Genomic DNA, 27455 nt, shown 5'->3' with positions numbered 1-27455 from the left:
GGTCTGGGAAGGCCGCCTCCCAGGACCTACCAGGCACTGCACAGTCTTAGTCATTCCCTGAAAACCCCGGAGGGAGCTCAGGCCCCGGAACAGAGTTTAATTCAGGAGCCAGGCGGAGCTCTGGCCTGCTTTAGCCATGTTTGAAGCTGGGGATTTCTTTCTGAAGGCTTAGGGAAGCAAGCTCTTTCTGGAATGTGGGGCAGGAGGAGGCTTCTGGCATCCCCCTCCGGTGAGTCCACGGCGGGCACATTGTGCCAGAGAGGCAGGGGCGAGCGGCTTCCCTGGCGCGCCTCCGGCCATCGCCCCCTCTCCCCCAGCGAGCATCCCACCCACCCCACCCCCGTTGCTGGCACGGTAAAAATTGATCTCTTCTAAAAATCGATCCGCCTGGCTTTTCTCAGTGGAGCAGGTTCACGGCAAAGCTGCATTTATTTTTAAAATCTGATAGCAGCAGCCTATTGTGATCATTTAAACACGGAATTCTTTGGGTTTAGCAACCTCTTCCCCAGGACAGCTTGGGAGAAGCCAGCTAATCTCAGAGCCGGCTGCTCCCTGCTCCGCTGAGCTGGAGAAAGGCTGCACACCAGCCCGAGCCCTCCGTGTGAGGGCTTTTTAAGGACCTTGTAATTTTTCTGGAATTAAACCTCCCACTTCTCCTTACATTCCAGATGTCATTACAGTCAAAAGTCATAAGAATCTGCTTTCTCGTGTGGCTGGCGGAGGGGGCTGGGGAAGGGGTATGTTTCTGTAGTGACTTGTTTGCAAGAAAGGATTTTCTCCCCCTGTCCAAAGGGTGAGGATTACACACACAGTCTCCTACCTGCATGACAAGACGGTTTAATCATCTCCTATCCCTCTCCCCTCCCCCACTGGCCGCTTCCTGCCTCGCAGCCCGGCTCAGTTGGTGATGGTAAGTCACTGACCAGCACCAGCACAGCTGCCTGTGGTTTCCAAGCCGTGGAGGGGACGTAAGGGGCAGGTCAGTAGAGGAATGAACTCAGCATAAGCGGCTGCTTCCTCGTTTTCTTTTCTTCCTTTTTTTTTTTTTTAAACAAGAGCCCACTGGAATTGTCTAAACTGCAATGCAATCTCTTCCTCATTTAAAAGATCTCATTTGCTAATCATGTGCTTTGAGACATTTAATACTATTTCAATTATGCAGAGGAAATAATATAATTCCTTTATTTGAAAAATGATACTGAACCTCAGAGATCAGTTGAACCTACTGCTGGGACGGGTATTCTTTTTGAGCTGTGTTGTTCCCTCTCTTCAAACAGCTGTAGCTGTACACAGATGGAAAAACATTTGGTCAGAAAGCAGCAAATTAGTGTTTTCCAGGACCGAATTCGGCTCCCGCAGCTCCTGCGCCTCCATTCGTCTCGATTTTATTTCTTCTTTGCGTTGACATTTTTGCAGACCCAGTTCATGCCATCCTGGGAGGGAAATGGGCAGAGAAAGGTGCTGTTAGCTGTAGGAAAGGCACACGGGCTCCAGCTGGGGTCGGGGAGTGGGGGTGGGGGTGGGGTAGAGTCCTGGGTCTTCCTTCCGAGACCAGCAGCTCAGGGAAGTCGGCTAGCCTGGAGGGGGGGGTGCACCTGGGTGACCAGGGCTAATGACCTCCTGGAGGGGAAGGGGAGTGCCCAGAGCCTTGTCTGAACTTGAGATGGGTCCTCAGGAGCTCCCTCTGAAAAAATGAACACCTCTGGCTGCGCCGAGGCCGGATGCGAGGGCAGTTCCAGCTCTTTCTGGGGCTGACCTTTGCCAGGGCACTGCACGCAGGAAGCCCCTTCTGCAGCCCCACTGTGTTTGCGGCGTGACCGTGGACACTCGGGTTAAGTTCAATTTCTTTTTGGAAAAACAAACCGACTGTTACTTGACACACACAAGGACAACGTGCCTTTCTTTCCTGTCCTGCAGCACCACGGATAGATAGCCGCAGAAGAGACTGGCTGCTTCTCTAGCCGTAAGCCCTGCCAGCTACCAGGGACTGGGGAGAAGGTTCCCTTCAAAGCACAGTGACCTTGAAAGTGTCCTCTCTTAGAAGGCTGGAGGGAGGTACAGACCACACAGCATTCCAGCCACCTGGCAGGTGGCATGCTTCCTCCCGGGTGCCAGGCCTGTCAGCCCCGACCTCCTTTCCAATCCCCTTGGGTGCCGTATCTGGATGCTCCCCCGGCCCCACCACAGTCTCTGTGACCTTCAGGCGTGTGCACAGTGCCCTTGGAGGCCCAGAACAGACCCCACCAGGATCCATGGCACAGTGTCTCCCTTTCCCTGCCACGATGACCCCGCACTTCCTGTGGCTGTGGGTCTGGCTGCGGACCCCGAACAGCTGAGATGGCTTACAGTAATAAATATCAGCTGACACCCCGGGCCACTCGGACATTAATCCCACAAACAATACAGTGCTGCGGAGCCGCCAGCAGGCACCTGAGTTCCCAGGGATTTCAACCCCACCAGTTGCCATCAGAGCACTTGGGCAGGGGAACGCACTAATCTGACATCGTCGGGGCAAACCTCACAGCCTCCGCCACACCACGTCGAGGGCCAAGAGCCCCCGGGTGGAACACACCTGGCAGCAGCGGGGGCTGGGTGCGAGGTGCTGGACTGGGCTGAGGGGGACTCCACACACCTCCCCCAATACAACTGGGTCAGCGACGCACTCAGAAGAGCCAAGGCCAATTTTAAGACCATTTTATGAAAAGGATTAATTTAAGAAGAAGCATGTTTAATTTTAGCAGCTAATTGGTTTCCAAGAAAAAAAAAACATCACCTGCCAGTAGACAAAAAAGATTTTACAAATAAAAGAGGGATGAATAAGATAAGCATCTCTGCCTTCCCAGCTGAACAGCTCAGCACTTGTGTGCCTTCCCAGCTCCGGGAGCCCGCACAGACACTCCAAGGGGCCGTCCCCGCCTGCCCGCCCTCCTCCGCACACCCGGATGCTTCAGCAAACCGTCCACTCCGACGGCGGCTGGTTCTCACACCATGCCAGCACCACTTGGTCTTTTTCCTTATTTTATGGCTGATTCAAGAGGGCTGTTCTTTCATTACATGAAAGTGAACACAAATGCAGGCGAGGAGATAGGGAAAATATTTACTCAGCTGCAGGATCCCAAAGCAGAGGGGCAGCTTCTCCCTGGGTAGCTGGTATGGAGGCAGAGGGGGGCTGCAGGGTGAGGCCCTGCTGAGGGGCAGTGTCCTCCGATGTCTGAGGGCCCGCCCAGCCACTCACAGCCCTGCCGACAGAGGGCGCTCTGATGCCAGCACCCACCAGCTCAGCCCCAGCCTCTGGGCCCAGAGGGTTCATAGCTGGGCTTGCAACCTGAAGGTGCTGGAGCCTTAAGGGGCATGGAGGCAAAGTCCTGGGCTGGGCCGCCTCGGATCCAAGGCATCTGGGGGGCTGGAGCCCTCTTGCTACCAAGAGGAGGACCTGAGCTGGAGGTGGGCGGTATGGGGGAAGCAACAGAACATGGTGTCAGTGGCATCTATATCTAATCACAGGCAGGCTTTGGCAGGCTTCCCTGGGAGGGAAAGAGGACGGTGTCAGCCAAGACCCCTGAGAGGAAGGCCCGTGTCGGGCTTGTTCCTCCAGTCACAGAACCCAGCAGCACTACAGTCAATGCCATGGGTGTGGTTATCTTTTACATCAATCCTGCTGGCGGCCCCTTGAAGTGGGTACTGTTATCATTGCCCTCTTACGAGGAAATGAAGGCAGAGTGGTGTGTGCCATGGGTAGGCCACGAGGCCACACAGCCCAGCTCCCGCATCTGTGTCCTTGACCCATTGGCCATTCCACGCACACAGGCATTGGCCAGGAAGGAGCTTAGCCTCCACCGAGAGCAGAGCCTGGGATCTCCCTGATGTCAGGAAAGGGAGCAATTCCACTTGACTTCCTTATAATTTTAAATGTTTCCTTGTCCTCTTCTTTTATTAAAAAACATTTTTTTGAAAGGCAGAGAGAGAGAGAGTGTCCCCCTATTCACTGGGTTCACCTCCCAAATGCCTGAAGCTGGGAGCCAGGAACTCAATCCAGGTCTCCCACATGGGTGGCTGGGTCCCAGCTACTTAAGCCATCACCTGCTGCCTCCCAGGGTGTGCGTTAACAGGAAACTGGAGCCAGGAGTTGAGCTGAGCCTGGAACCCGGGCATTCTGACACAGGACCCAAGTGCCCCCAGCAGCATCTTCACGGCTACGCTACATGCCTGTCCCCAGTTCCAGTTAATTCCTCATGAGCAGCTCCCAGCCAAGTACCCTGCATGGCTCTGCCACAGCTCTGAAGGCACCAGAGATTGTTTTTGGCTGGATGCTCTCAAGATTCCTGGGCTGCCAGGTAGCCACGCATGTGGAAGCTGCGTGGTCCTGGCGCATTAATGCTCCTCCGAGACCACCACCTCCAGGGGCAAGCGTGGGAGGGGCAACCTCCTGCCTCCTCTGAGTGTGAGTGAACGCTCTACACACTCGCTGTCATCTGGCAAGGCTCTGTTTTCTTAAATCACACAATGGAGACAAAGTGATCACCTACTCAAAGTACGTTGCTGCCCTGCCTCTGGACAAGGAAATGAACTCATAGGTTTGTTTAACGGTTGAACCTTTATTGTTAAAAACTGGTTTGAAAAAAAAAAAAACTGGTTTGACCAATTTTCTGCACATCTGATCTTCACCGCGGGAATGACAATCTTAAGGTTTGTCCTGCTTTGTTCCTCCTCTGCACCTCCCCCTGCCCATCCTGCCGAAACTGAATTTGAAGTGATTAGCTTCTGTTCAGTAATAGAGATGGAAGAGAGAGACGGGCACCCTCAATTACTGAGCTTTCTTTGGCCTTGTGCAGCACAAACACATTCCACCAGGTCACAACATTATTTCCTACCTCACCACTGGGGGAGAGCCATCCCCTCCCCACCGCCACGCGTGGAAGCCTGCTGATCACGGAGCTCCACGCGGCAGGATTTAAGGCACATGGAGTCTTTCTCTGGGAGGAGTGGTCTTTGGCTAAACTGCTCTTTCTAATCTGACCTCTGTCCAATGCACTCATCACTGCTCCATGGTCAGAAGGAAGCTGCTGGCGGCCACGTTTGGGCGGCCTTCGTTTTTAAAACCATGTCGACTACGCAGCTCCTTCACTCATTGTTCTTTTTTTTTTTCCTTTTTTTGACACGCAGAGTTAGACAGTGAAAGAGACAGAGAGAAAGGTCTTCCTTCCATTGGTTCACCCCCAAAATGGCCGCCACGGCCGGTGTGCTGTGCAGATCCAAAGCCAGGAGCCAGGTGCTTCTCCTGGTCTCCCATGTGGGTGCAGGGCCCAAGCACTTGGGCCATCCTCCACTGCCTTCCCAGGCCATAGCAGAGAGCTGGACTGCAAGAGGAGCAACCGGGACAGAATCCGGTGCCCCGACCGGGACTAGAACCCTGGGTGCCAGCACCACAGGCAGAGGATTAGCCTATTGAGCCACGGCGCCGGCCACTCATTGTTCTAAGATGCTGTGGAACTCAGATCCTTGCTGAGCAACGTAGCCACTGGCCCCCAGGGTCAAGGAGCAGCTGGGTACGGGATACGTAAAATAGTGCTTGCTATGAACATTTCTCAGGTGACAAAGGCCACTGCAGCACACAGGGAGCCAAATCGCGTGTCCTGAGTTTGCTTTCTTAGTCCCAGGAAGGTTTGAACATTTAAAAATAAACTTGAGGGCTGATTCACAAGTAAGTAATTCCATGTGTACCTGGAGTCAATAACAACTGGTACCAGGCCTCAGAAGAAGTGGTAAATGACATTGAAAACATATATTGAAATTCTATTGGCGTACGCAGGCGAACTCCCGGGACGGAAGAAAATGAAGCAAAAGCTGAAGGAGCTGGGCTAGCGGGGTGCAGCTGCAAGGCTGACTCTCAAGTTCAGCTCACACCCCCACGTTCAGACCACTGAAGGGAGGCAGCTACATGACAGGACAAGGGAAGAGGGGGCATGTGGGACGGATGGAAGAGAAATTGGGGGGCATGAGGTTGCGGCCTGGAGAGCAACAACCGGGGGACATCCTGGAAGCTCAAGGCACTGGTGCAGGCGGTCTGTGTGACACCTAAGGCTAGAAGTCAGGTTAAAACTACCCATCTTGGGGCTGGCTATGGCATCCCATATGGATGCCAGTTTGAGGTTCCAGCTGCTCCACTTCCCTTCCACCTCCCTGCTAATGTGTCTGGAAAAGCAGCAGACTATGGCCCAGGTCCTTGGACCCCTGTACCCACATGGGAGACTTGGAGGAAGCTCCAGGTTCTTGGTTTTGGTCTGGCCCAGTCCTGGTTATTGCAGCCATTAGGGGAGTGAAACAGTGGATGGAGGATCTCTGTCTCTCCATCTCTCTAACTTTGACTTTCAAGTAAATAAATAAAACTTCAAAAACAAAACTGTCCATCTCTGCTTTGAATGGAAACCCACAGCTAGTGTAATTTTAACCATGCACACACCCCACACTATTTTAGGGAGGGGCAGGTATTTGTTAAGACACAAGGTTGGGACACCCACACCCTGTATCACAGTGCCTGGACTCGAGTCCTGGCTCTGCTCCTGATCCCAGCTTCCTGGGAGACAGCAGTGACCCAACCGGCTGGGGCCCTGGCACCCACTTGGGAGATGTAGATTGAGTTCACATCTCCTGGCTTCAGCTGCCCAGCCCAGGCCCTGTGGGCGGGCCTTTGGGGGAGTGAACCAGCAGGTGGCAGCTCTGTCTTCTGTCTCTGTTTCCCAAGTAAATAAGCAAATCAAAGCAGAATATCAGAAGCTGCAACAAGCCAGAGAGCTGTGGTCCGGGGCTCAGCCCTGCATCTGTACCTTTCTCTGGCGCAAAGCCAGGCCCTTTGTTCACTGTTCTCTGGACACTCAAGGGAAAAGAACAGAACCAGGGTCCCAGTGCCATTGCTATATCCGAGGGGAGGCCCAGCACCAGGCCCGTCCCAGGGGCTGAGGGGCGGCTTCCGCCGCCGTGTTTGTTGGGGGAGCTTTGGGCTATCTCTCCCAGTCTTCAGTTCCCGTCTGCCTTATCCACTTGACATAACCGGGACTCCTGCGCTCCTTTCGCAATTCTCACGCCCCTTCCCTCTTCCCTGCTCCTCAGGGTTTCCCATGAAACCTGCTTTAACTGCAGGATGCGCTGGCCTCCTGGTCACCAGCGATCAGGGCAGAGGGATGTGGCCCAGTGCCCCCAAGCCCCTCCAAAGTCACCCTGCACACCGGGGGCCAGGGCTGCTGAACAACCCAGGGACTTAGTGGCTGTCTTGAAAGGACCACACAGAAGACCAGTGCCACAGGCCCTGAAATCCACCGGCAGCCCCCAGCTCCCAGGAGCTGCCCTTCTGCTCTGGGTGGGTGGGTGGGGCTGACATGCCTGCCCTAGATGGCCTACCCCGGGCACGGGGCACAAACCAGCAGATCCGTGGCTGCTCCCCCAGCTCACCCACTTGGGGTGCCTGCTGTCCATGGGCACGAGACCAGTTTCTCAAACACAGTTTGATTAAGCACAAGTCACAAGCATACTGCACAGAGGTGCTGTCTTCAGAGACCTGCCACGGGAACAGAAACCCAGCTCTTTTTCTTTCTTAACCTTTGCGCGTGTTCTCTCAGGGCCATTGGAGCTGTGCTAGCAGATGTTAGCTGGCCAACTTACTGAGCGCCTGATCATTCTGGTAGCTCTGCCTATCATGGCCAGATTCTTGGGTGGGGTCAGGGGAGGGGGGTCAGGCTGGGGAGGGGAGGCTAAAGCAGGAATTCAGGGAATTGAAGCAATTATCACACAACATCCGTATCTGAAAGTGAACCCCAAACACTTAGATCTTATTTGTGGACATTTTTTCTAGTGAAGTCTTTCATTTTTAGGACTATGCTTAAGCCTTAATTAACATGAATTGTTAAAGGCCCGCCCTTCAGCTAAGCAACTGTGGGAAGGAATTCTACACAGGTGAGTGTTTAAGGTGAAAACCAAGAAGCTGGCTGAGTGGACAGGAGCTCGGCCACACGGGTTCCCGAGGGAGGGCCCCAGTCAACGAGGCCTCACGTGGGAAGCGTTTCCTCAGAGAAGCTCCGCGACCTTTTTCCCGTCCCCAAAGGTTACCACGAAAGGACAATAGGCAGCAGATTCTCTTCGTAATTAACATTTTTATTAAATAACCCATTTCAAATAATGGTTAAATTCTCTAAATTTATATCATTCTATTAACCATAATCTAATCTCATTAACCTTGAAATCCCAGTCTTAACTACCCAATTCTGTACACCATGGTACTATCTACTCAACTAATTAAGTGACCTTCAAACTATTTCTCCTCTATAGAAAATCATTTTTTTGCTCACGGGTTCTTTGCTAGCTTCCTCTCCCTGTCACTTGCCGTGGGCCTGGCTGCTGCAGCCCCCGCTCTGAGCTGTCCTACCGAAGGCCACCACGCAGAAGCACCTCGCTCTGCTCAAACTGGCTTCTTCTGCAGCTGTCCCCTGTGTCCCCTCCCTGATGCGCTGCCTGCCTCTTTCGTGGCCTCAGCACCCTGCCTGTCACAGCTCAGTCCTCGCATCTCCCTCAGCGTGAGTTGGCGGGGTGCGTGTGTGTGCGCGCGCATGCGAGCATGTGGGGGGGGGGGCGGGGAAGAAAATGACAGGCGCTCCTTCCGGCCCAGCATGTAGTGCGCTTGGCTTTACCACCACTACTACCAGGCTGACTCCAGGTCCTCGGCCCCGCCCCGGCTTTTGCATCCTAAAGACACCAGACCCTGGCTGTTCACTGGGCTTGGCTTTCCCTTCCTTTCAAAGTTCTGGCCAGTGGAAGAGGAGGGCGGAGCTGCACTCCCACTTTCTCCCGAGTTTCTTTCCTCTAGCTCCGCCTCACGCCCCCATCCCGCCTCTCCATTTCCCGAGTTTGCTGTGCGACCCCTCTGAATGCTCCCACGGCACCCAGAGCCCTCCTGCTGCGGGGCTTGGTTTAAACCCAGGCCTTCTCCCGGGCCTCATGCGCAGCACGTGATAGGAAAAACCTGTCGTTTAGAGAGTAGATTAGAACTAGAAAAAGCGAGCAAAATAGCTGGAGTTCACCTCCTCAGAAACACCAGGCTGTGCCGTGCATGACGTGGGAGCAGTCTGTGAAGGGGGCTAGAAAACGCAGGTAACTTGGCTCCCGGCAGAACAAGCACCATGCGATAGCCATCTCACAGCAGGCTCTCTAGAACAACAGAACTCCGAATGGCAGCCAGTTCAGTGTGGAATGGGGTTGGGGGAGAGGAAACAAGGTTTCACTTAGGATATGTCTATACAATTAACAGGGAGGATACATTGTTTTATAAGCAGAATCGAGGAAGGAAGGAAATAAGTACGACTTAAAACAACAACAACAACAACAACAACAAAACTTCCTTAAACCTAAACCTCACAGAGACCCACAGGCCTCCTGAGGCCGCCGTGGAGTTGCAGCCAAGGCCACCTGTGGCTACTTAGGACGCCCACCACATACCCTTGCGGGCAGCAGTCCGAGGAGGGCCATCCTGCCGCCCTCAGCTCAGAGGCAGACACAGCAGCTGGCCCAGGCTGTTTGTGCAATGCGGAGGCAAACCCTGACAATTCCAGGAAGTGGCTATTTGCCCGGGGTAAGAGCAGTCAGGCCATTTGCAGGGAATGTCTCAGAAGTGAGGGATGCCCAATACTAGAAGGGTGATAGAAAGAGGCCGCGAGACACTGACCCAGAATCCAACCTCAGGTCCACATCCTCACGTGCCAAGCTCAGAGACAAGCAAGCCGCTGTGCCATCAGAGACGCGAGCCATCTGGCAGCGAGAGGACACCACGTCTTCACAGGGTGCCCACCCCCTCAGTGGCCCTGGGTCCCAGCCCTGGCAGGTGCACCTGACATCTGAAACAAGGCAGGTGGAGAACACTGGGGTGCAGAGTGCCAAGCAGTCTCGGGGGATGGGGACCGGAGCTGAAACTGCTCCTCCTTCTCGAAGCTGGTGAGCCAGGGACAACCGTTTTCTGCCCTGAATGAATATTAAATGAGCGGCTCCTCTGACAGCAGCAGCTTCCCCGTGGGAAACCAGAAAACAGACACCGCCCCGGAGGGCAGGGAGATAGCGGAGACCTGGTATGTACCTAGCATGGTTAGTGACGGCTGTCACCTTGGGGGGACAGGTATTTAGCGTCTCAACACCCAACCCAATCATCAAACAATCCCAGAGTCAGAAGCAACATTCAGAGCCTTCTGCTCTGGCCCCCGCCCCAGCGGGGCCAGCATGCTGCCTGCACGGGGTGGTTCACCTGTGGCTTTGCTGGGACACTTCATGGTATCTGACTGGTTGCTAATTAGCAGAGAGCCAGACTCCTCCTCCGTGCCCTTCACGTCCTGCAGCAGGTCAGCTGTCAATCAAAGGCTATCTGTTGTGTATCTTTTTTCCTACCCAGATCAGCCCGAACAAGGAGACAGGCAGGTGACCGAGCCTTCCTGTAGTCTCACCTGAATGCCCTCTCCTGTGAGAGCTGAGCAGGACTGGATCTGCCAGACTCGGTCACGGATGGTGTGCAGGTTCAGTCCCTCTGCAATTTCAGAGGCAGGGGCCGCCGTGAGCAGGTCCTGCTTGTTAGCGAAGATGAGCACTGGCACACAGCTTAGCTTTTCTTCTTCCAGTAATTCAGCTAGTTCCTGGATGGGGGGCAGGGGCAGGGTGAAAGCGGTGATACTGAACCATGTGCGTCTGATTAGAGAAAACAGTTACAGGATCAATTAGCAACCTTCAGGAGTCTCATGCCCCAGCCTATGGCAGAATTCCCTTGGCAGATTCTTGGGCCCAGCTCAGGGAAGCTGCTTTGAGAAGGCCGAGCCACGGCTCAGCAATTGCATTTCTGACACTCTTGGGGGAGTCTGCTATAGGTGATCCATAGATCACACTTTGGGAACCAGTCCAAGAGAGAATCTAAGCAGCAGCTAGAGATTTTACATTTACTCAAGGTTATTATCTGCATCTAACTTAATGCATATATATGTATATGCAAGTATATATATAAAATTTAAACTGAAAATGACAATTACTTTAGAGATTATAATTCTGCTTTGTCTCTCTAAAACATGCATGTATATGGATTATATTTCATCAAACTATATCCTAAAATAAATTTATAGTCCATTTGACAAGGCCTTTGATCTTTTTAAAAATATATATATGTATTTTTTTGAGAGACAGAAAGGAAGAGCTCCCATCTACTGGTTCACTAGCCACATGCCTACCATCAAAGGCTGGAGCTGGGCCAGGCTGAAGACAGGAACTGGAAAGTGAATGTGGGTCTCCCACGCAGGTAGCAGGAACCCAGTTACTTGAATCATCACTGCTGTCTCCCAGGGTCTGCATTAGCAGGAAGCTGGGCAGGAGCTGGAGCCAGGTATTGAACTCGGGCACTCTGATGTAGGGGGCATCTGAGCCAGCATCTTGACTCGAGGCTAAATGCCTGCACCAAGGTCCCTGAATTTTATGTTATGGGCTGAGGTCTAAACTGAATGCTGACTTTGTCTGCAGTAAGAGGTGGTTCACATATAGAAATGATAGGCCCCACCTGTTCCACCATTAAGTCTCTATTTTAGCTACTTAAAACACTTGTGATCTCAAAGACAACTGTAAGTTTCAGGAGGCAGACTATTTATGACCTGCTCTACCTCCCAAGGTCATGGTTAGCACTGGTTCACACAAGCAATGATCTCAGAACCATCAGGCATAGAAAGGAGACGGGTTGTCTCCGGGGCCCTGGAGTTCTCAACCTAATTTCCAAGAAAAAGCAACATAAACTAGGGGATTGCTACACTTAGAAGACCACCTGTGGCAGTAGTCTAGGACACAGGCCAAGGACTCTGCCCTGAGAGCTAAGCCCACACCACCCTGGCTACTTCCCTCAGCGATCTACTCTGGCTAAGATGGTTATGCCCACTGCTCCTGTATGTAAGACCGTGTACACAAATCACATCATGTAATATGTTGACATCTACCCTGTATCTGAAACCGTATTTGGATATTGGGTATATTTAATCTTCTGTCTTACAAATAAGAGGGGCTTAGCTTGGCTTGTACATTTCTTCCCATTCTGTCAAATTTGTTAGTTAAGTAGGTATTGAGAAATACTACTAGAAATGGTAAGCGAATTGTTCCTACGGGTTTACTTCTACATGGCCTGGGAAGAAACTGGAGGAGTTTCTGGGTATGATACTAAGTTCCATTTGCTGGAATATTGTATATTCAATCTGATTAAAGCTAAAAGGCTTTAATCACAAAACTATTTAAAGGAGTCTCAACAAATTTCTTTTTTCACATCTGATATTTTTGCCTTCTTACCAGAATGACTATCTGGTTTGAACTGTAAAGGTTAAACCAAAAAACACCTGACCCTCACACATTTACAGGGTGGATTAATGAATACCCGTGTATGTGGGAACTGTCTCAACAGAAAAGTTATTTACCTGACCCGTCTCTTCAAACCTTTTTCTGTCTGCACTGTCAATCACATATATCTGTAAGGGAGGAGAAGGAGGTTACAACCACAAGCAGCGTGCGTGAAGGCAGCAGGCGGGGAACCCCGGTCAGCAGACTTTGGATCAGCACTGCACCCCAACAGTGACCGGCAGTCCTCACCTTGTCGATGGAGGCAAAAATGAACATATAAACTAATTAATTAAATAAATGGGGGATGCCCAAAAAACACCTCCGAAGTCCCGGAAGTCAGCAAAGTGTCTCAAGTGGGATAAAAACAGTTACGTTTCACAGGCACTTGATAGGTCACTAAGCATTCCTACTAGGCTTCTCCCTGAACCATTACAGCTTGCTGAGGCAGATTTCATTATTGCCCTGCTTTACACATGAATATAAGTCCAAAGTTAAGTAACCGGCCCAGGTCACATCTGGAATTTGACAAAGCTGGGATTTAGATTCAAGCCCACCAGACAGTTAAGGCCATGGCTGCACTTAACCAACCACCTTGCCAGCTGCTTCCCAAACTGCCAGAATGGAAGGACAGGGCTGTGGGGCACTGCACTTGGGATCCCATATTCTTTGAATGCTGTCACCCTGAAAGTATGCAGCATTAACTACATGCTGACTTCAGGGGCTGAGGCATGAGGCACCATGATCTCCTCCCAATCCCACCTTCCCTGGAGGCTTGAAGGTCAAGATCAAAACACTTCTGGAAACAGAAGTGCAAGGGCTTTGCCAGAAGCGAAATCTTGAGATTCAGCATAAATTATGAATCTCAATCTTTCTCCCCCATCGCTGAATTTCAGTTAATGAATAAACAACTTTCCATGACAATAAGGAAAATAAGGTAAGAAAAAAAGAAAAATCGCCAACAGTTATAGCATCCAAACACAATAACCACAATAATTTCCCATGCAAAGTTCCTTTCTAGTCCTCCTCAAAATGAAAAAAAAAAAGAAAACTATAATTTTTATTTTATTTTATTTTATTATTATTATTATTTTTTTTGACAGGCAGAGTGGACAGTGAGAGAGAGAGACAGAGAGAAAGGTCTTCCTTTGCCGTTGGTTCACCCTCCAATGGCCGCCGCGGCCGGCGCGCTGCGGCCGGCGCACCGCGCTGATCCGATGGCAGGAGCCAGGAGCCAGGTGCTTTTCCTGGTCTCCCATGGGGTGCAGGGCCCAAGCACCTGGGCCATCCTCCACTGCACTCCCTGGCCACAGCAGAGGGCTGGCCTGGAAGAGGGGCAACCGGGACAGAATCCGGCGCCCCGACCGGGACTAGAACCCGGTGTGCCGGCGCCGCTAGGCGGAGGATTAGCCTAGTGAGCCGCGGCGCCGGCCCGAAAACTATAATTTTTTAAAAAAAAAATTTTTGACAGGCAGAGTGGACAGTGTGAGAGAGACAGAGACAGAGAGAAAGGTCTTCCTTTACCGTTGGTTCACCCTCCAATGGCCGCTGTGGCTGGCGCGCTGCGGCTGGCACACCGTGCTGATCCGAAGCCAGGAGCCAGGTGCTTCTCCTGGTCTCCCACGCGGGTGCAGGGCCCAAGGACTTGGGGCATCCTCCACTGTACTCCCAGGCCACAGCAGAGAGCTGGCCTGGAAGAGGGGCAACCGGGACAGAATCCAGCGCCCCAACCGGTACTAGAACCCAGTGTGCTGGCACCGCAGGCAGATTAGCCTATTGAGCCGCGGCGCCGGCCACTATAGAGATAATTTTATAGTTGTTTTCATTAAAAGATATAATAAATGTTTTCCCAGTTACTAATCTAAAATTATCAATTTTAAACTTTCTTTAATTTTAAATTGTTATTAAATAGTCTAATAGAAATGCCACCTTCATTTAATATAGATGCAAAGATTTGTAAAAGATTTATTTATTTGAAAGGCAGTGTTGTGTGTGTGGGGGGAGAGTGAATATCTTCCATTAGCTGGTTCACTCCCTAAATGCTTACAACAGTAGGGGCTGGGCTAGACTGAAGTCAGGAGCCAGGAACTCCACCGGGGTCTCCCATGAATGTGGCAGGGACCCAAGTACTTACTTGGGCCACCATCTGCTGCCCCCAAGGCTCTTTAGCAGGAAAGCTGGATCAGAAGCTCAGACTTCTTTCTTTTTCATTTCTTTTTTTTTTTTTTTTAAGATTTTTATTTATTTATTTGAAAGTCAGAGTTGTATACAGGAAACAGAGAGAGAGAGACCTCCTATCCACTGGTTCACTCTTCAAAAGACTGCAACAACCAGGCTGGGGCCACGATGAAGCCAGGAGCCAGGAGCTTCTTCTGAGTCTTCCACATCAGTGCAGGGGACAAGTACGTGGGCCATCCTCTGCTGTTTTGCCAGGCACATTAGCAGGGAGCTGGATGAGAAGTGGAGCAGCTGGGACTCGAACCAGCGCTCATGTGGGATACAGGCATGGCAAGCCATGGCTTTTTTAAAAAAAAGATTTATTTATTTTATTTAAAAGAGTTGCACAGAGGGAGAAGGAGAAGCAGAGAAAAGAGGTTTTCCATCTGCTGGGTCACTCCTCAATTGGCTGCAACAGCCAGAGCCACGCCCATCTGAAGCCAGGAGCCAGGAGCTTCCTCTGGGTCTCCCATGTGGGTGCAGTGGCCCAAGACTTGGGCCATCTTCTACTGTTTTCCCAGACATAGCAGAGAGCTGGATTGGAAATAGAGCAGCCAAGACTTAAACCTGTGCCCATATGGGATGCTGGCACTGCAGGTGGTGGCTTTACCTGCTATGCCATGGTGCCAGTCCCTGGCTGTGGCTTTGACTTGGTATGTCACAATGCCAGCCCCAGAAGCTCAGAGTTGAATCAGACTCTCCAATATGGGACATGGGTGTTCCCAGTGGTGGCTCAACCCGTCGTTTCACAATGCCTACCTCACAAATATTCTCTCTTAAAAGAACATATTCAATTAAAAACAAAGTTAAAAGAAAACCCTTCAATTGTAATCATTGTATACCTTAATCATAGAAGCTGATATGCTGTGAAGCTCAGAAGCATTTCTGGATGCAGGTCAAATTCTGTTACACTGAAAACTTGCTGTCTTGTGGGAAAAAATTAAAATGTATTTGCTTAATGCTTTGTATCTAGAGTCATTAGTGCTAAACATGGTACCAAGAACCACGGTCAGCTTTTTATCTCAAGAGTATCCTATGTTGGAGTGTCTGGGTTAAGTCCAGCTCTGCTCCCCTGATTCCAGCTTCCTGCTAGTGGGAACCCTGGGAGACAGCTCAAATTAGGTTGGGTCCCTGCCATGCGGGAGACCTGGATGGAGCTCCTTTCTCCTGACTTCAGCCTGGCCCAGCCCTGTCCACTGTGGGTATCTAAACAGAGAACCGGCAGATAAGAGCTCTCTGTGTCTCTCTGTGTACTACTCCGTTAAAGTAAAATTTTTTTACATTAAAAAGTATTTTAATCTAAGAACAAGCTAATCAATCAAAAAATTTCTGGTCTTCAGTCAGAATGTATCAGAGTCAGTTAGCATTCATTGAGCTTTTGATTGATCTTAAAACAGTGCAGACTTTCAAAAATCAAGTCATAAAATCTGCGACACTCAGAATGATGCTTTAGGCAAAGCCAATTCAGTTTTCTGGCAGTTACTTCAAGATTCTAGTTTGGCAATAGAGGCAGGACCTGGAGGAGCAGCTTTTTCTCGAGGGTGCTCGGGCGCCCTGGCCTCTGCCCCCAGACTGCTGTCCGGGTGCACCAGGACTCTTTGTCTCTTGGCTTGCTGCTGCTCCCTCCTGCTGCCACCTTTTGGCCATTTCATTCCTAAGTTATTTCTCCGTCAGATGGTAGGCAGCAGGGAGAGGACAGGACATTCAAGTGTGGCTTTTTACCCATGGCTTGAACAGAATTCTAAGAGGGACATGCAAGTGTTGGGATAACATGCAGGTTTCCAGCACGTGCGCTCTCTGTCCCCTTGCAGTATTGCTGCTGAGGGCTTAGCAACACCGGGGAGAGAATACAGGACCACGCTGCCTTCTTTCCAGGGTTTGAGATCTATGTCACTTGATGTCCTACACTTTAGCTATGGGTGCAATGACAAAGTTACTTTGTTTAAATTATGTTAAGTTCAAACACAAATCTAATAATAAATAGAGTAACAGGAATATACCTTGAAAAACATTATATATATATTTTTTTAAGCCCTATTTGGCTTTTTTTTTTTTTTTTTTTTTTTTTTTTTTTTTTTTTTCAGGCAAAGTTAGACAGTGAGAGAAAGAGAGATAGAGAGAAAGGTCTTCCTTTTTCTGTTGGTTCACTCCCCAAGTGGCCACTACGGCTGGTGCGTTCCGGCCGGTGTGCTGTGCCGATCCGAAGCCAGGAGCCAGGTGCTTCTTCCTGGTCTCCCATGCGGGTGCAGGGCCCAAGCACTTGGGCCATCCTCCACTGCACTCCCGGGCCACAGCAGAGAGCTGGACTGGAAGAGGAGCAATAGGGACAGAACCAGCGCCCCGACCGGGACTAGAACCTGGTGTGCTGGCGCCGCAGGCGGAGGATTAGCCTAGTAAGCCACGGCGCCAGCCGAAAAACATTACATATTCTTAAAAATTTATTTGAAAGGCAGAGAGAGAGAGAGAAGAGGGATAGGTGGGGGGGGGGGGAGGGGGAGACAGGAGAGAAGAGAGGGGAGAGGAGGAGAGAGAAAGCTCCCATCTCCTGGTGGGGCTGGACCTGCAGCCAAAGTTGGGAGCCAGGACTTCAATGCAGGTCTCCTATGCAGGTGGGAGGAACTTTAGTGATTTGAGCCATCAAGGGTCCATGTTAGCAGGAAGCTGCAGTCAGGAACTGGAGCTGGGACTTGAACCCAGGCCCTCTGATGGGGTATGAGGGTGTCTTAACTGGCACTCTAATTGCAAGGTACAAAGCCCTCCCCTGTGATTTTTAACTTATCAAAAGGCTGTTCTTATTTCCTGCTCTGAAGAGAGCTGGAAGACGCATTGTCTCTACCACACTTCAGGATTTCTTAGTCCCTTCCCCCAAATGAACAGAGCTGAAGTCAGATGCTCTCAGCATCGTCCTCCATGAGAATAAACCTGGCCCTTTAACTGCAGCTCTTTCAGCGCTCTGAAGCAAGGGCAGGGAGACGTCCTCTCGAAGGGTCAGCGGTCAAAGTCGTAGGCTGCAGGCCCAGGCCAGCTCTTTCACAGCTGCTGACCTGTGCTGTGACAGAAGAACGCCCCCACCGAGAGCCTGCAGACCAATGCGCACGGCTGTGCCCCCCAGGACCTCTCTCAAGGACGCAGAGAGTTGGATTTCATATCATTTGCGCTTTATGAAATATTCTTTGGATTTTTTTCCAACCACTCGGGAATGTAAAAGCCACTCTTAGCTCACAGGCTGCACGGGAACGGGAGGCAGCCGGATCAGGGTCGGCCCTGCTCCGAAGCAGTATTTACTGCGGCACTCTAGAAGTTTTTATTTATTTATTTATTTATTTTGACAGGCAGAGTGGACAGTGTGAGAGAGACAGAGACAGAGAGAAAGGCCTTCCTTTGCCGTTGGTTCACCCTCCAATGGCCGCCGTGGCCGGCGCGCTGCAGCTAGCGCACCGCGCTGATCCGATAGCAGGAGCCAGGAGCCAGGTGCTTTTCCTGGTCTCCCATGGGGTGCAGGGCCCAAGCACCTGGGCCATCCTCCACTGCACTCCCTGGCCACAGCAGAGAGCTGGCCTGGAAGAGGGGCAACTGGGACAGAATCCGGCGCCCTGACCGAGACTAGAACCCGGTGTGCTGGCGCCGCAAGGCGGAGGATTAGCCTAGTGAGCCGCGGCGCCAGCCACGGCACTCTAGAAGTAATGAGAAGAGTTAGCCAGGCAACTGCGTGTGCCGAGCCTCAGGCCCACTCTTCCAGGCAACACCCAGTCTAGGGCAACAGGTCTTTTTCAACCAACAATGGAAGACTATTAAGCACAGACATACAAATACAGCCAGTCAACCACTGCAGCCAAGCTGCTACAGAACAGGCGGACAGGGCTAAGAGTCACCAGGCCTTAGACTCTAACCCTGGGGACTCAGCTGCTTCCCCAAACTTGTTTGATCTCCAATGGCACTGGAAAATAATGAACGGCTGACTCTCAGCCCAAAACGTTGTCTTGTGCTAGTGTCCGGTGTGCTGGACAAAGCTTCCTTAGGGCTGCTCTGGAACGATTTCTGCTGGATTGTTCATTAATTCCTGGGCACTCTCACCTAGTGGGCATGCGGAAGCCAGGCTCATAGTACAGCCACCTTGCAGTCTATCCTCAAGGTGGCAGGGCTTGGGACTTAAAATCACCCTCACCTGTAGACCAGTTTCTGAGACCCCCTTTTGGCACCTCACAATCATTAATATCCTTGAAGACGGCTCTTCAGGGAGTTCTTCCTGGGTACCTTAATCCAGCAGATGAGCACACGGAAATGTTGCTGCTCTCAACCACCTGCTTTTTCCCAACTCTTGGTTGAAAAAGGAAAAGGGAATCTAGAGCTTTTAAAAATTAATACACTTTTCTTTAGGTGTCGGTGCTGTGGCATAGTGGGCTAAGCCGCCGTCTGCAGTGCCGGCATCCCATATGGGCACCAGTTTGAGTCCCGTTAGGTTTACAGAATAATTGCATGTATGGCACAGAGTTGCACATACTTACCCTACTCTCAACACCCCACCCCTACACTATACCCCCTAGTAATCTTGCTTTAGTGTGTGGTGCATCTGTTAATAACAAGCTAATATTAATACACTAAGTTCATTCATTTAAGTTCTAAAGTTTAAAATAATTTTTTTAGATTTGAGAGGCAGAGAGACAGATGGACAGGGCTCCCAGCCACTGGTTCATTCCCCAGATGCCTGCGACAACTGAGGAGCTGAAGTTCAGAGAACTCATCCAGGTCTCCCATATAGGTGGCAGGGACCCCTCTATCTTTTATTTTTTTTAATTTATTTATTTGACAGGTAGAGTTATAGACAGTGAGAGGGAGAGACAGAGAGAAAGGTCTTCCTTCTGTTGGTTCACCCCCAAAATGGCCACTATGGCCGGCCCTGCGCAGATCTGAAGCCAGGAGCCAGGTGCTTCCTCCTGGTCTCCCATGCGGGTGCAGGGCCCAAGCACTTGGGCCATCCCACTGCCTTCCCGGCCACAGCAGAGAGCTGGACTGGAAGAAAAGCAACTGAGACTAGAACCCGGTGCCCATATGGGATGCCAGCACTGCAGGAGGAGGATTAACCAAGTGAGCCACAGTGCCGGCCCCAGGGACCCCTCTATCTTAACCACCAAAACTGCCTCCCAGGCTCTGCATCAGGAGGAAGCCAGAAGCAGGAGCTGGAGCTGGGTGTCAAACCCAGGTTCTCTGATGTGGGACCTGGCCTCCCAAGTGGCATCTTAACTGCCAGGCCAAACGCCTGCCCCTTACAGTTTTGGGTTTTATATTTATGTCCAAGGCACATTTTGAGTTGATTTTTTGAAAGGGGTAGAGACTATGTTGAGATTTATTTTTATTCTTTTTTAAGATTTAAAAGTAAGATTTATTTAAGTCAGAGACCTCCAGCCAGAGTGGCATGGAGGGGGCTCCAAGAGAGGCAACACCGCTAGTCTTATTTTTTGCATGTGAGTATCCCATTATTCCAGCATCATCCGCTGAAAAGATTATTCTTCCTCCACGGAATTGTTTTACTTCTTTGTCATGTGGGTTTGTTTTGGGGCTGTCAGTTCTGTTTGTTGATCAGTTTGTTCTCTGACAGCAGACATCCTGATTAGCTGGATTAATCTGGAAGTTGGGAAGTGTCAGTTCTTCGTCTTGTTCTCCATCAGTTCTGTTTGGCTACCTGTATCTCCTTCCTTTCCACACAAACTTTAGAACTAGTTTGTCAACATTCCCAAAATAATGTGTGGGATTATACTCAATCTGTACACCACACTGGGTATAACTGCCATCGGAACAATATTGAGTCTTCCTCCTATTCATGAACATAGACCAATATCTCTCCATTTATTTAGATTTTCTTTGATATCTTTGATCAGCTTCTTTTAAACATTTCTTTCTTCTTTTGGAAGGTAGAGGGACACAGAGAGGGAGAAATGATGAGGGAGGGAGGGAGGAGGGAAGGAAGGAGGGAGAGAATCTTCTGTCTACTGCTTCATTCTCCAAATGGCTACAACAGCCAGGTCTGGGCTAGACCAAAGCCAGGAGCCAGGAACACCATCCTGGTCTCCCACACACATGGCAGGAGCCCAAATACTAGACTCATTTTCTGCTGCCTTCCCAGGCACATTGGCAGGAGCTGGACTGGAAGTGGAGTAGCCAGGACTTGAATCGGTGCTGTGATATGGGATACTAGTGTTGACAGTGGTAGCTTAACCCACTGTGCCACCAACACTGGCCCCTCTCTGATCAGTTTTTTATTTTTTTTAAAGATTTTATTTATTTATTTGAGAGATAGAGTTACAGAGAGGGAGGTCTTCCATCTGCAGGTTCACTCCCCAGATAGCTGCAACAGCTAGATCTGGGCCAATCTGAAGCAAGGAGCCAGAGCTTTTTCTGGGTCTCCTACATGGGAACAGGGGCCCAAGTACTCTGGCCATCTTCCACTGCTTTCCCAGGCCATAGCAGAGAGCTGGATTGGAAGAGGAGCAGCCAGGACATGAAATGGTGCCCATATAGGATGCCAGCATTGCAGGCAGAGGCTTAGCCTACTGTGCCACAGTGCTGGCCCCTCTGATCAGTTCTGTATTTTTCTCAAACAGATCCTGTATATATTTTATTGAGTTTATGCTAGTTTGTTTTCTGGGGAGTTACATGGTATTTTTCTTTTAATTTTAAATTCCAGTTGTTCATTGCTGGCTTATATAAAGGAAAGCAATTGACTTTAAAGAGATTTATTTTGAAAGGCAGAGTTGGGGCCAGTGCTGTGGCGTAGTGGGTAAAGCCGCTGCCTGCAGTGCCGGCATCCCTTATGGGCACTGGTTTGAGTCTCGGCTGCTCCATTTCTGATCCAGCTCTCTGCTGTGGCCTGGGCAAGCAGTGGAGGATGGCCCAGGTCCTTGGGCCTCTGAGCCCGTGTGAGAGGCCTGGAAGAAGCTCCTGGCTTCCTGGCTTTGGATCGGTCCAGCTCCAGCTGTTGTCATTTGGGGAGTGAACCAGCAGGTGGAAGATACCTCTCTCTCTCTCTCTCTGCCTCTCTGTAACTCTGCTTTTCAAATAAATAAATCTTAAAGAACACATATATATAATATAACCCTGGGATTTGCTTTAAAATACTCCAAAGAAAAGAATGGTGATAGAGAAGATTAAACTAGATTGCCAAAACAAATTAAGAAGACTGGGAGATCTGGAATGTCATACTATTTTTCTGACCTTTGTGTAAATATGAAATGTCTAAAATTGAAAGTTTATATCTGTAGCATGGATACAGTAGCTGATATTCCAGAAATTTCTTTCTGTCTTGGAGGGAAAATTTTTCTTTCTCCCCAGCATTTCTTGTCTGTTCTCCTAGAAGGTATATTGCACAGTCTGAAGGAATGACTAGTGGAAAAGAGAAGTAAATGGATGGAAAGTGTATCTCATAATTTTCTTCTCATCTAATTAAATCCTGAACCTGGCACCAGGAATAGACTGGAATTTACCTTCACAGAGGGCCAGAAGTATGAGATGTGACCCACATCCCAGTCCCTCAAAGGTATTGGTTAATGACAGTATGATTTTATGTTTTGGTATTGTGGTCCATTTAAGGGTGATAGTGAGTAAATGAATTAATTCTCCTGCTTCTCACATAATCTCCCTCCCCACAAAGTAAATGATCTCTCCATCTTATAGAAGGAACTGGTGTACCCTTGGACTTGGCCACAACAATGTAGCATTGTGGAACCTCTGAGTTAGAAGGGAATGTAGAAGTTAGGAGATTCTACATTCTACTTAACATTAGGATCCAACCATGACAACAATCCACTTCTTTCATTGGGTACTTTTCTAGCCACTGGAGACACAATTTGAAAAAATGTAAAGCTCCTATTTTTATGGGGCTTACATCCTAGTGGGGGGGAGACTGGTAAGAAATAAAAATATGTCTGATGGGGCAGGTGTTGTGGCACAGTGGGACATCCACTTCCTATATCAGAGTGCTGGGTTTGAGTCCAGGCTCCTCTCCTTCTGATCCAGCTTCCTGCTAATGTACACCCTGGGAGGCAGCAGGTGACGGCTCAAGTACTAGGTCTTGTCACCCACATGGGAGATCCAGAGGAAGTTTCAGGCTTCTGGCTTTAGCCTGGCCCAGGCCCAGCTGTTGTAGGATTCGAGCAAGGAGGCAGGAAATGGAAGACTTCTCTCTCTTTCAAATAAATAAAATAACATAAAAATATATGCCTGGTGATACTAGATATTGATAGATCTGATGGAGGGAAAAAAGAACAGTAGGGAACAATCAGTGTCAGAAGTGTGCAGACAGTGGCTATAAACTTAAAATACATGGAACAGGGAAAGTCTCAGCGTGCAGACTTGAAGGAGGCGAGGGAGTAAGCCATGAGGCTGTCTCTAAGGAAGAGGGAATCTAGCAGTACAAATAGCAACGGCAAGGCCCTGAGGTGGGATCTGCCTGTGTTCCAGTAACAGCAAAGAGGCTGGTGTGGCTGGAACCAAGTTAGAGAAGGGGGAGAGAAGTCAGAGGGCGAACGAGAATGTAGGGGACCGTGCAGGCCACTGTGAGAACCTTGACTTTGATTCTGACATGTGAAGTACATGTACATTTTTAACATTTTATTTGAAAGACTGAGTGACAGAGAAAGAGAGATCTTTCACCAGCGGGTTCACTTCCCAAATGCCTGTAATAGCTGAGGTTGGGCCAGGCTGATGCCAGGAGCCCAGAATTCTACCCAGGCCTCCCACGTGAATGGTTGGGACCCAAGCGCTTGAGCCATCAGCTGCTGCCTCCCAGGGTGCACATTATCAGGCACGCTGGGATGGAGAGCGGAGCCAGGACTTGAACCCAGGCACTCTGATTTGGGAGTGTAGGTGTCCCAAGTGGTGGCTTAGCTGCTGCACCAAATCCTCACCTTGGAAAACTTATGTTTTAATGGGATTACTACAGCTACAGGGTTGAGAAGAAACTTCAAAGAGACAGGGTAGAAGTTAGCCGACTAGTTACGAGACTAGTTACGGGGCTACTGCAGTAATCAAGGCATGGTAAGCAGGGGAGGTGGAGAGGAGCAGTCAAGATTAGAAGTATTTTGAAGGTAGATGCAACAGGATTTGCTGATGGGTCAGATGTGGGGAGTGAGAGAAAAAGGAGCCCAGGATGATTCTGGTATTTGTGGTGAAAGGGATTGCCATTTCTTTTCTTTTTTTTTTTCTTTTTCTTTTTTTTTACAGGCAGAGTGGACAGTGAGAGACAGGGAGAAAGGTCTTCCTTTGCCGTTGGTTCACCCTCCAATGGCCGCCGCGGCTGGTGCACCGCACTGATCCGATGGCAGGAGCCAGGTGTTTCTCCTGGTCTCCCATGGGGTGCAGGGCCCAAGCACTTGGGCCATCCTCCACTGCACTCCCTGGCCACAGCAGAGAGCTGGCCTGGAAGAGGAGCAACCGGGACAGAATCCAGTGCCCCGACTGGGACTAGAACCTGCTGTGCCGGCACCGCAAGGCGGAGGATTAGCCTAGTGAGCCGCGGCGCCGGCCAGGGATTGCCATGTCTGAGAAGACTGTGGGAGGAGCAGGTTTGGGCAGAAGTGGCTGAAGACAGGTTTTGGAGCCGGTGAGGCTGAGGGGCAACGTCAGCATGGAAGTGATGCTCCGAGGAGGACTTCCAGGCCGCGATAACAGACTGGGATGCACCAATGTGGAGGTGGTGACCTACGCCTGAAAACTGGGACTCGGAGAAGCAAAACACCAGGACTGAACTCAGGGGCACCCCAGGCTGGGAGGCTGGGAGGTGAGAAGGGAGGAAAGCCATGGCGATTGAGGAGTGGCCAGTGAGCTGGGAGGAAGGGAAGCCAGACAGTATCCCAGAAGCCACGGGAAGGCAGCGTGGCCAGCCATGCAAGTGTGCTGATGGGTGAAGGCAGCCAGCCGTGAAGACCTGGGACTCAGCGCGTGGCAGCACTGCCGAGCCCCACGGAGAACAGGCCGTGAAGAGAGCAGCAGGCAAAACCCTGAAGGAGCCATGCTGTACAGGGAGGTGAGAGGGGGCAGGATCCGGAGGGGCAGCACCAGCACCGTAAAGAGAAGAGGCTCCTTGTGTGTGTTTCTCCTTTTTAAACAACAGACTACAGGATGTGCGCCTGCTGACAGCAACAGCTCAGGAGAGAGACACACAGGAAGCTCTGTGAGACGCCAGCTGATGCCTATGTTGGTGCTACTACGGATTACCCTCTCTGGTCATGTTAGAGGTTAGCGAAAATAATCCGCCACTGCTTTCTCCATCCAAGTTTTAGGGTAGGATCATGAGAGTGTGTGGCTGAGGCAGGGGGGCTGGGCCATCCGGAGAACGTGGGGGTGGGGGCAGATGGTGGCGTCTCCGAGCGTGCTGAAACAGCCTTCGGAAAGCAACAGGGAGCTGCGGGCAGAAGTCCTGGCCCTGCCCAAATGAACCACCGCTTCGGGGGAATCCCCCACCCACGTGGCAGCTTCTCCTGGACGATTAGTATGACAGGACACTTCTTCCTGACTCTGCGGTCCGCCCTGCCACCCTCACGCTCCCTGCGCTGCTCCTAGCTCAGCCCCTCAGAACTCTGCAGGGCGCGCTGACTGCGGAGGGAAGTCCTGAGAGCAGCGGCGCCGGCCGCTCCCGGGCTCATGCCCTCCCGCCTCTCACTCTGGCTTTCTCTTTGGGATACGCATGTTACGTGGCCTTCCTTGGGGTGACAGACAGTGACACGCTCTTCTGCCTTCCCTTCTGCTATCCAAATCACTACGGTAATTCATAAATACTTTATTTCTCCAAGGTGGGTGAGGGCACAACACTGTTACTGGGCGACAGCAAAACATCATCTCCGAGTCATGGGGAGTCCCTTCTGCGCCTGTGCAGCCTCCCACGAGGCCTGCTGCATCCACAGTGATTCACGCTATGGCAATGCGACTGCTGACAGGAGGCACGGCACAGTGTCCGTGTTCCTGACAAGCGGCAAAGAGGACTGTGAGTTAGTGCATCAGAAGAAGTACTTACGAGAATATCAGTGTTTTCAAAATAATTTCTCCAGTATGGTCTGATTTTCCTCTGCCCACCGATGTCCCATACATTCAGTTTAAAACCTTGTGATTGTACACTTTTGATGTTAAAACCCTGAAACAGGCAAAAACATCAAGTTTTAGAAAGCTATAAGATCATAATTCTGACAATGTTACATTAAATATGCGTATTTTTAAGTTCTGAGATACCCTGCCGCATTGTTCATACTGAAAAAGGCTTGCTGTGACATGGAAGACACGCATTTATGCATGCTTATTTCATTGGGGCCACGCAGGCAGTGTTCACAGGGTCTGGGTTAACATGACTTTTCCCATAAAAGAATAAAGTGCCCACCTAATCACTGAGGTAGCTCACTGTGGGGATTGTGCTGGTAATCAACAAACAGCACACCCTCTGATGCGTCCCTACATTAGTAAAATTTAACAGAGCCTCACATGTAATGAACACAGAACAAATGCTAAGTTTAAAAAGAAGCGAGAGCTACAAACCTGAAGGGTTAGATTCTCTGGGGATAGCTGAAAATAAATACCTGCATCTGGAATAAGCAGGAAAAAGAGGGAGCCAAACTGAGGACAAGGTGGAAGGGGCTGGAGGGCTTGGTCAAGTTCTGATACAAAGCCTTCCGTTCTCCACAATGAAGGAGACACTTAGACAGGTGGTCACGTGCCCCTGCTTTAACAGGTGTCTCTGATGAACCCAAAAAGTAGGTATTCATTTTTAAGACAGTTACTTGAGGTGCTGGGAACTCTGTGGAAGGTGAGCAAATCAGGGCCAGGCAGAACTGCCAGCTGGGAGTTAGTGAGGAGAGAGAAACAAATTAACAAGGCCACTGGGGATTTGGAGAGAACGCATTTCATGAAAAAAAAAAGAAAGAAAGAAACACCTTGCAAGAATGATATAGATGATATAGGAAAACCCCAATCACCCACTTGCTGCCAGAGGAGAGGCGTTCCATCCTGAACACCTAGAGTAATGCGGGTCCGCCTCATCGGGCAGCCAGTGAGGACTCCTGCCCAGTGCAGGACGAGGCACTGTGCAACACACAGGAACACGGCCACCCAACTGCCACTGGGAATAAGCCGCTGGAGGACGCTGGGATAATGCTGACTACCACTCTGCTAGAATACCAATGACTGAATAAATGAGAAGTTCAAGAACTCTACAGGGAGACTAGCATTGTGGCACAGCAGGAGAAGCTGCCCCTTGTGACACAGGCATCTGATACTGGAGGGCTGGCTCAAGTCTGATCCAGCTCCCCGCTAATGGCCTGGTGAGGCAGTGGATGATGACCCAAGTGCTTGAACCCCTGCCCTCTATGTAGGAGACCCAGAAGGCGTTTAGGCTCCTGACTTCAGCCTAGCCAAACACCAGCCACAGCAGCCATTCAGGGAGTTAACCAGTGGATGGAAGGTCTCTCTCTGTTACTCTGCCTTTCAAATATATAAATCTTAAGAAAACAAAACAAAACAAAAAAACTCTACAGAGATATGGCTTAAGCTTATTGTAAAAGGGAGCTTCACTGGGACACACTGACAAAACTGCTTATGTGTATTTAAAAATTCAACACTCAAAAATGATATTACGAAGGAGTGTTTAGTCTGGGGGTTGAGACATCTGGGTCCCACTCCAGCTCCTTGCCAACGAAGACCCTGGGAAGCAGTGGTAATGGCTCAAGTGACTGGATTCCTGCCACCCTTGTGGGAAAACTAGATGTGTTCCTGGCTCCTGGCTCTGGCCCTGGACTAGCCTCAGCCATTGTGGGCTTTTGGGAAGTAAACCAGCAGATGGGAACTCTCTGTCTCTATGCCTCTCAAATAAAAAAATAATA

General features: G+C 50.4%; 1 protein-coding gene across 3 annotated transcripts in view; it reads right to left on the bottom strand.

Moving 5' to 3' along the window:
• Positions 1–1154: 1154 nt before the first annotated feature.
• ARL3 (ARF like GTPase 3) overlaps positions 1155–27455 on the bottom strand; it is a 38259-nt gene continuing 11958 nt past the window's right edge. For all 3 annotated transcript variants that reach the window (XM_008270423.4, XM_017348527.3, XM_008270424.4), the window contains exons 3-6: positions 25604–25720; positions 12462–12512; positions 10476–10661; positions 1155–1433 (exon numbers count right to left, since the gene is read on the bottom strand). In XM_008270423.4, coding sequence (XP_008268645.1) covers positions 1386–1433; positions 10476–10661; positions 12462–12512; positions 25604–25720 — 402 coding nt within the window. In that variant the 3' untranslated portion in view covers positions 1155–1385. The remainder of the gene's footprint in view (positions 1434–10475; positions 10662–12461; positions 12513–25603; positions 25721–27455) is intronic.

Source organism: Oryctolagus cuniculus, chromosome 15, assembly GCF_964237555.1.
Source record: "Oryctolagus cuniculus chromosome 15, mOryCun1.1, whole genome shotgun sequence".
NCBI lineage: Eukaryota > Metazoa > Chordata > Mammalia > Lagomorpha > Leporidae > Oryctolagus > Oryctolagus cuniculus.
The sequence above is the reverse complement of the archived record's forward strand: the minus strand, read 5'-3'. Positions and strand labels throughout refer to the sequence as shown.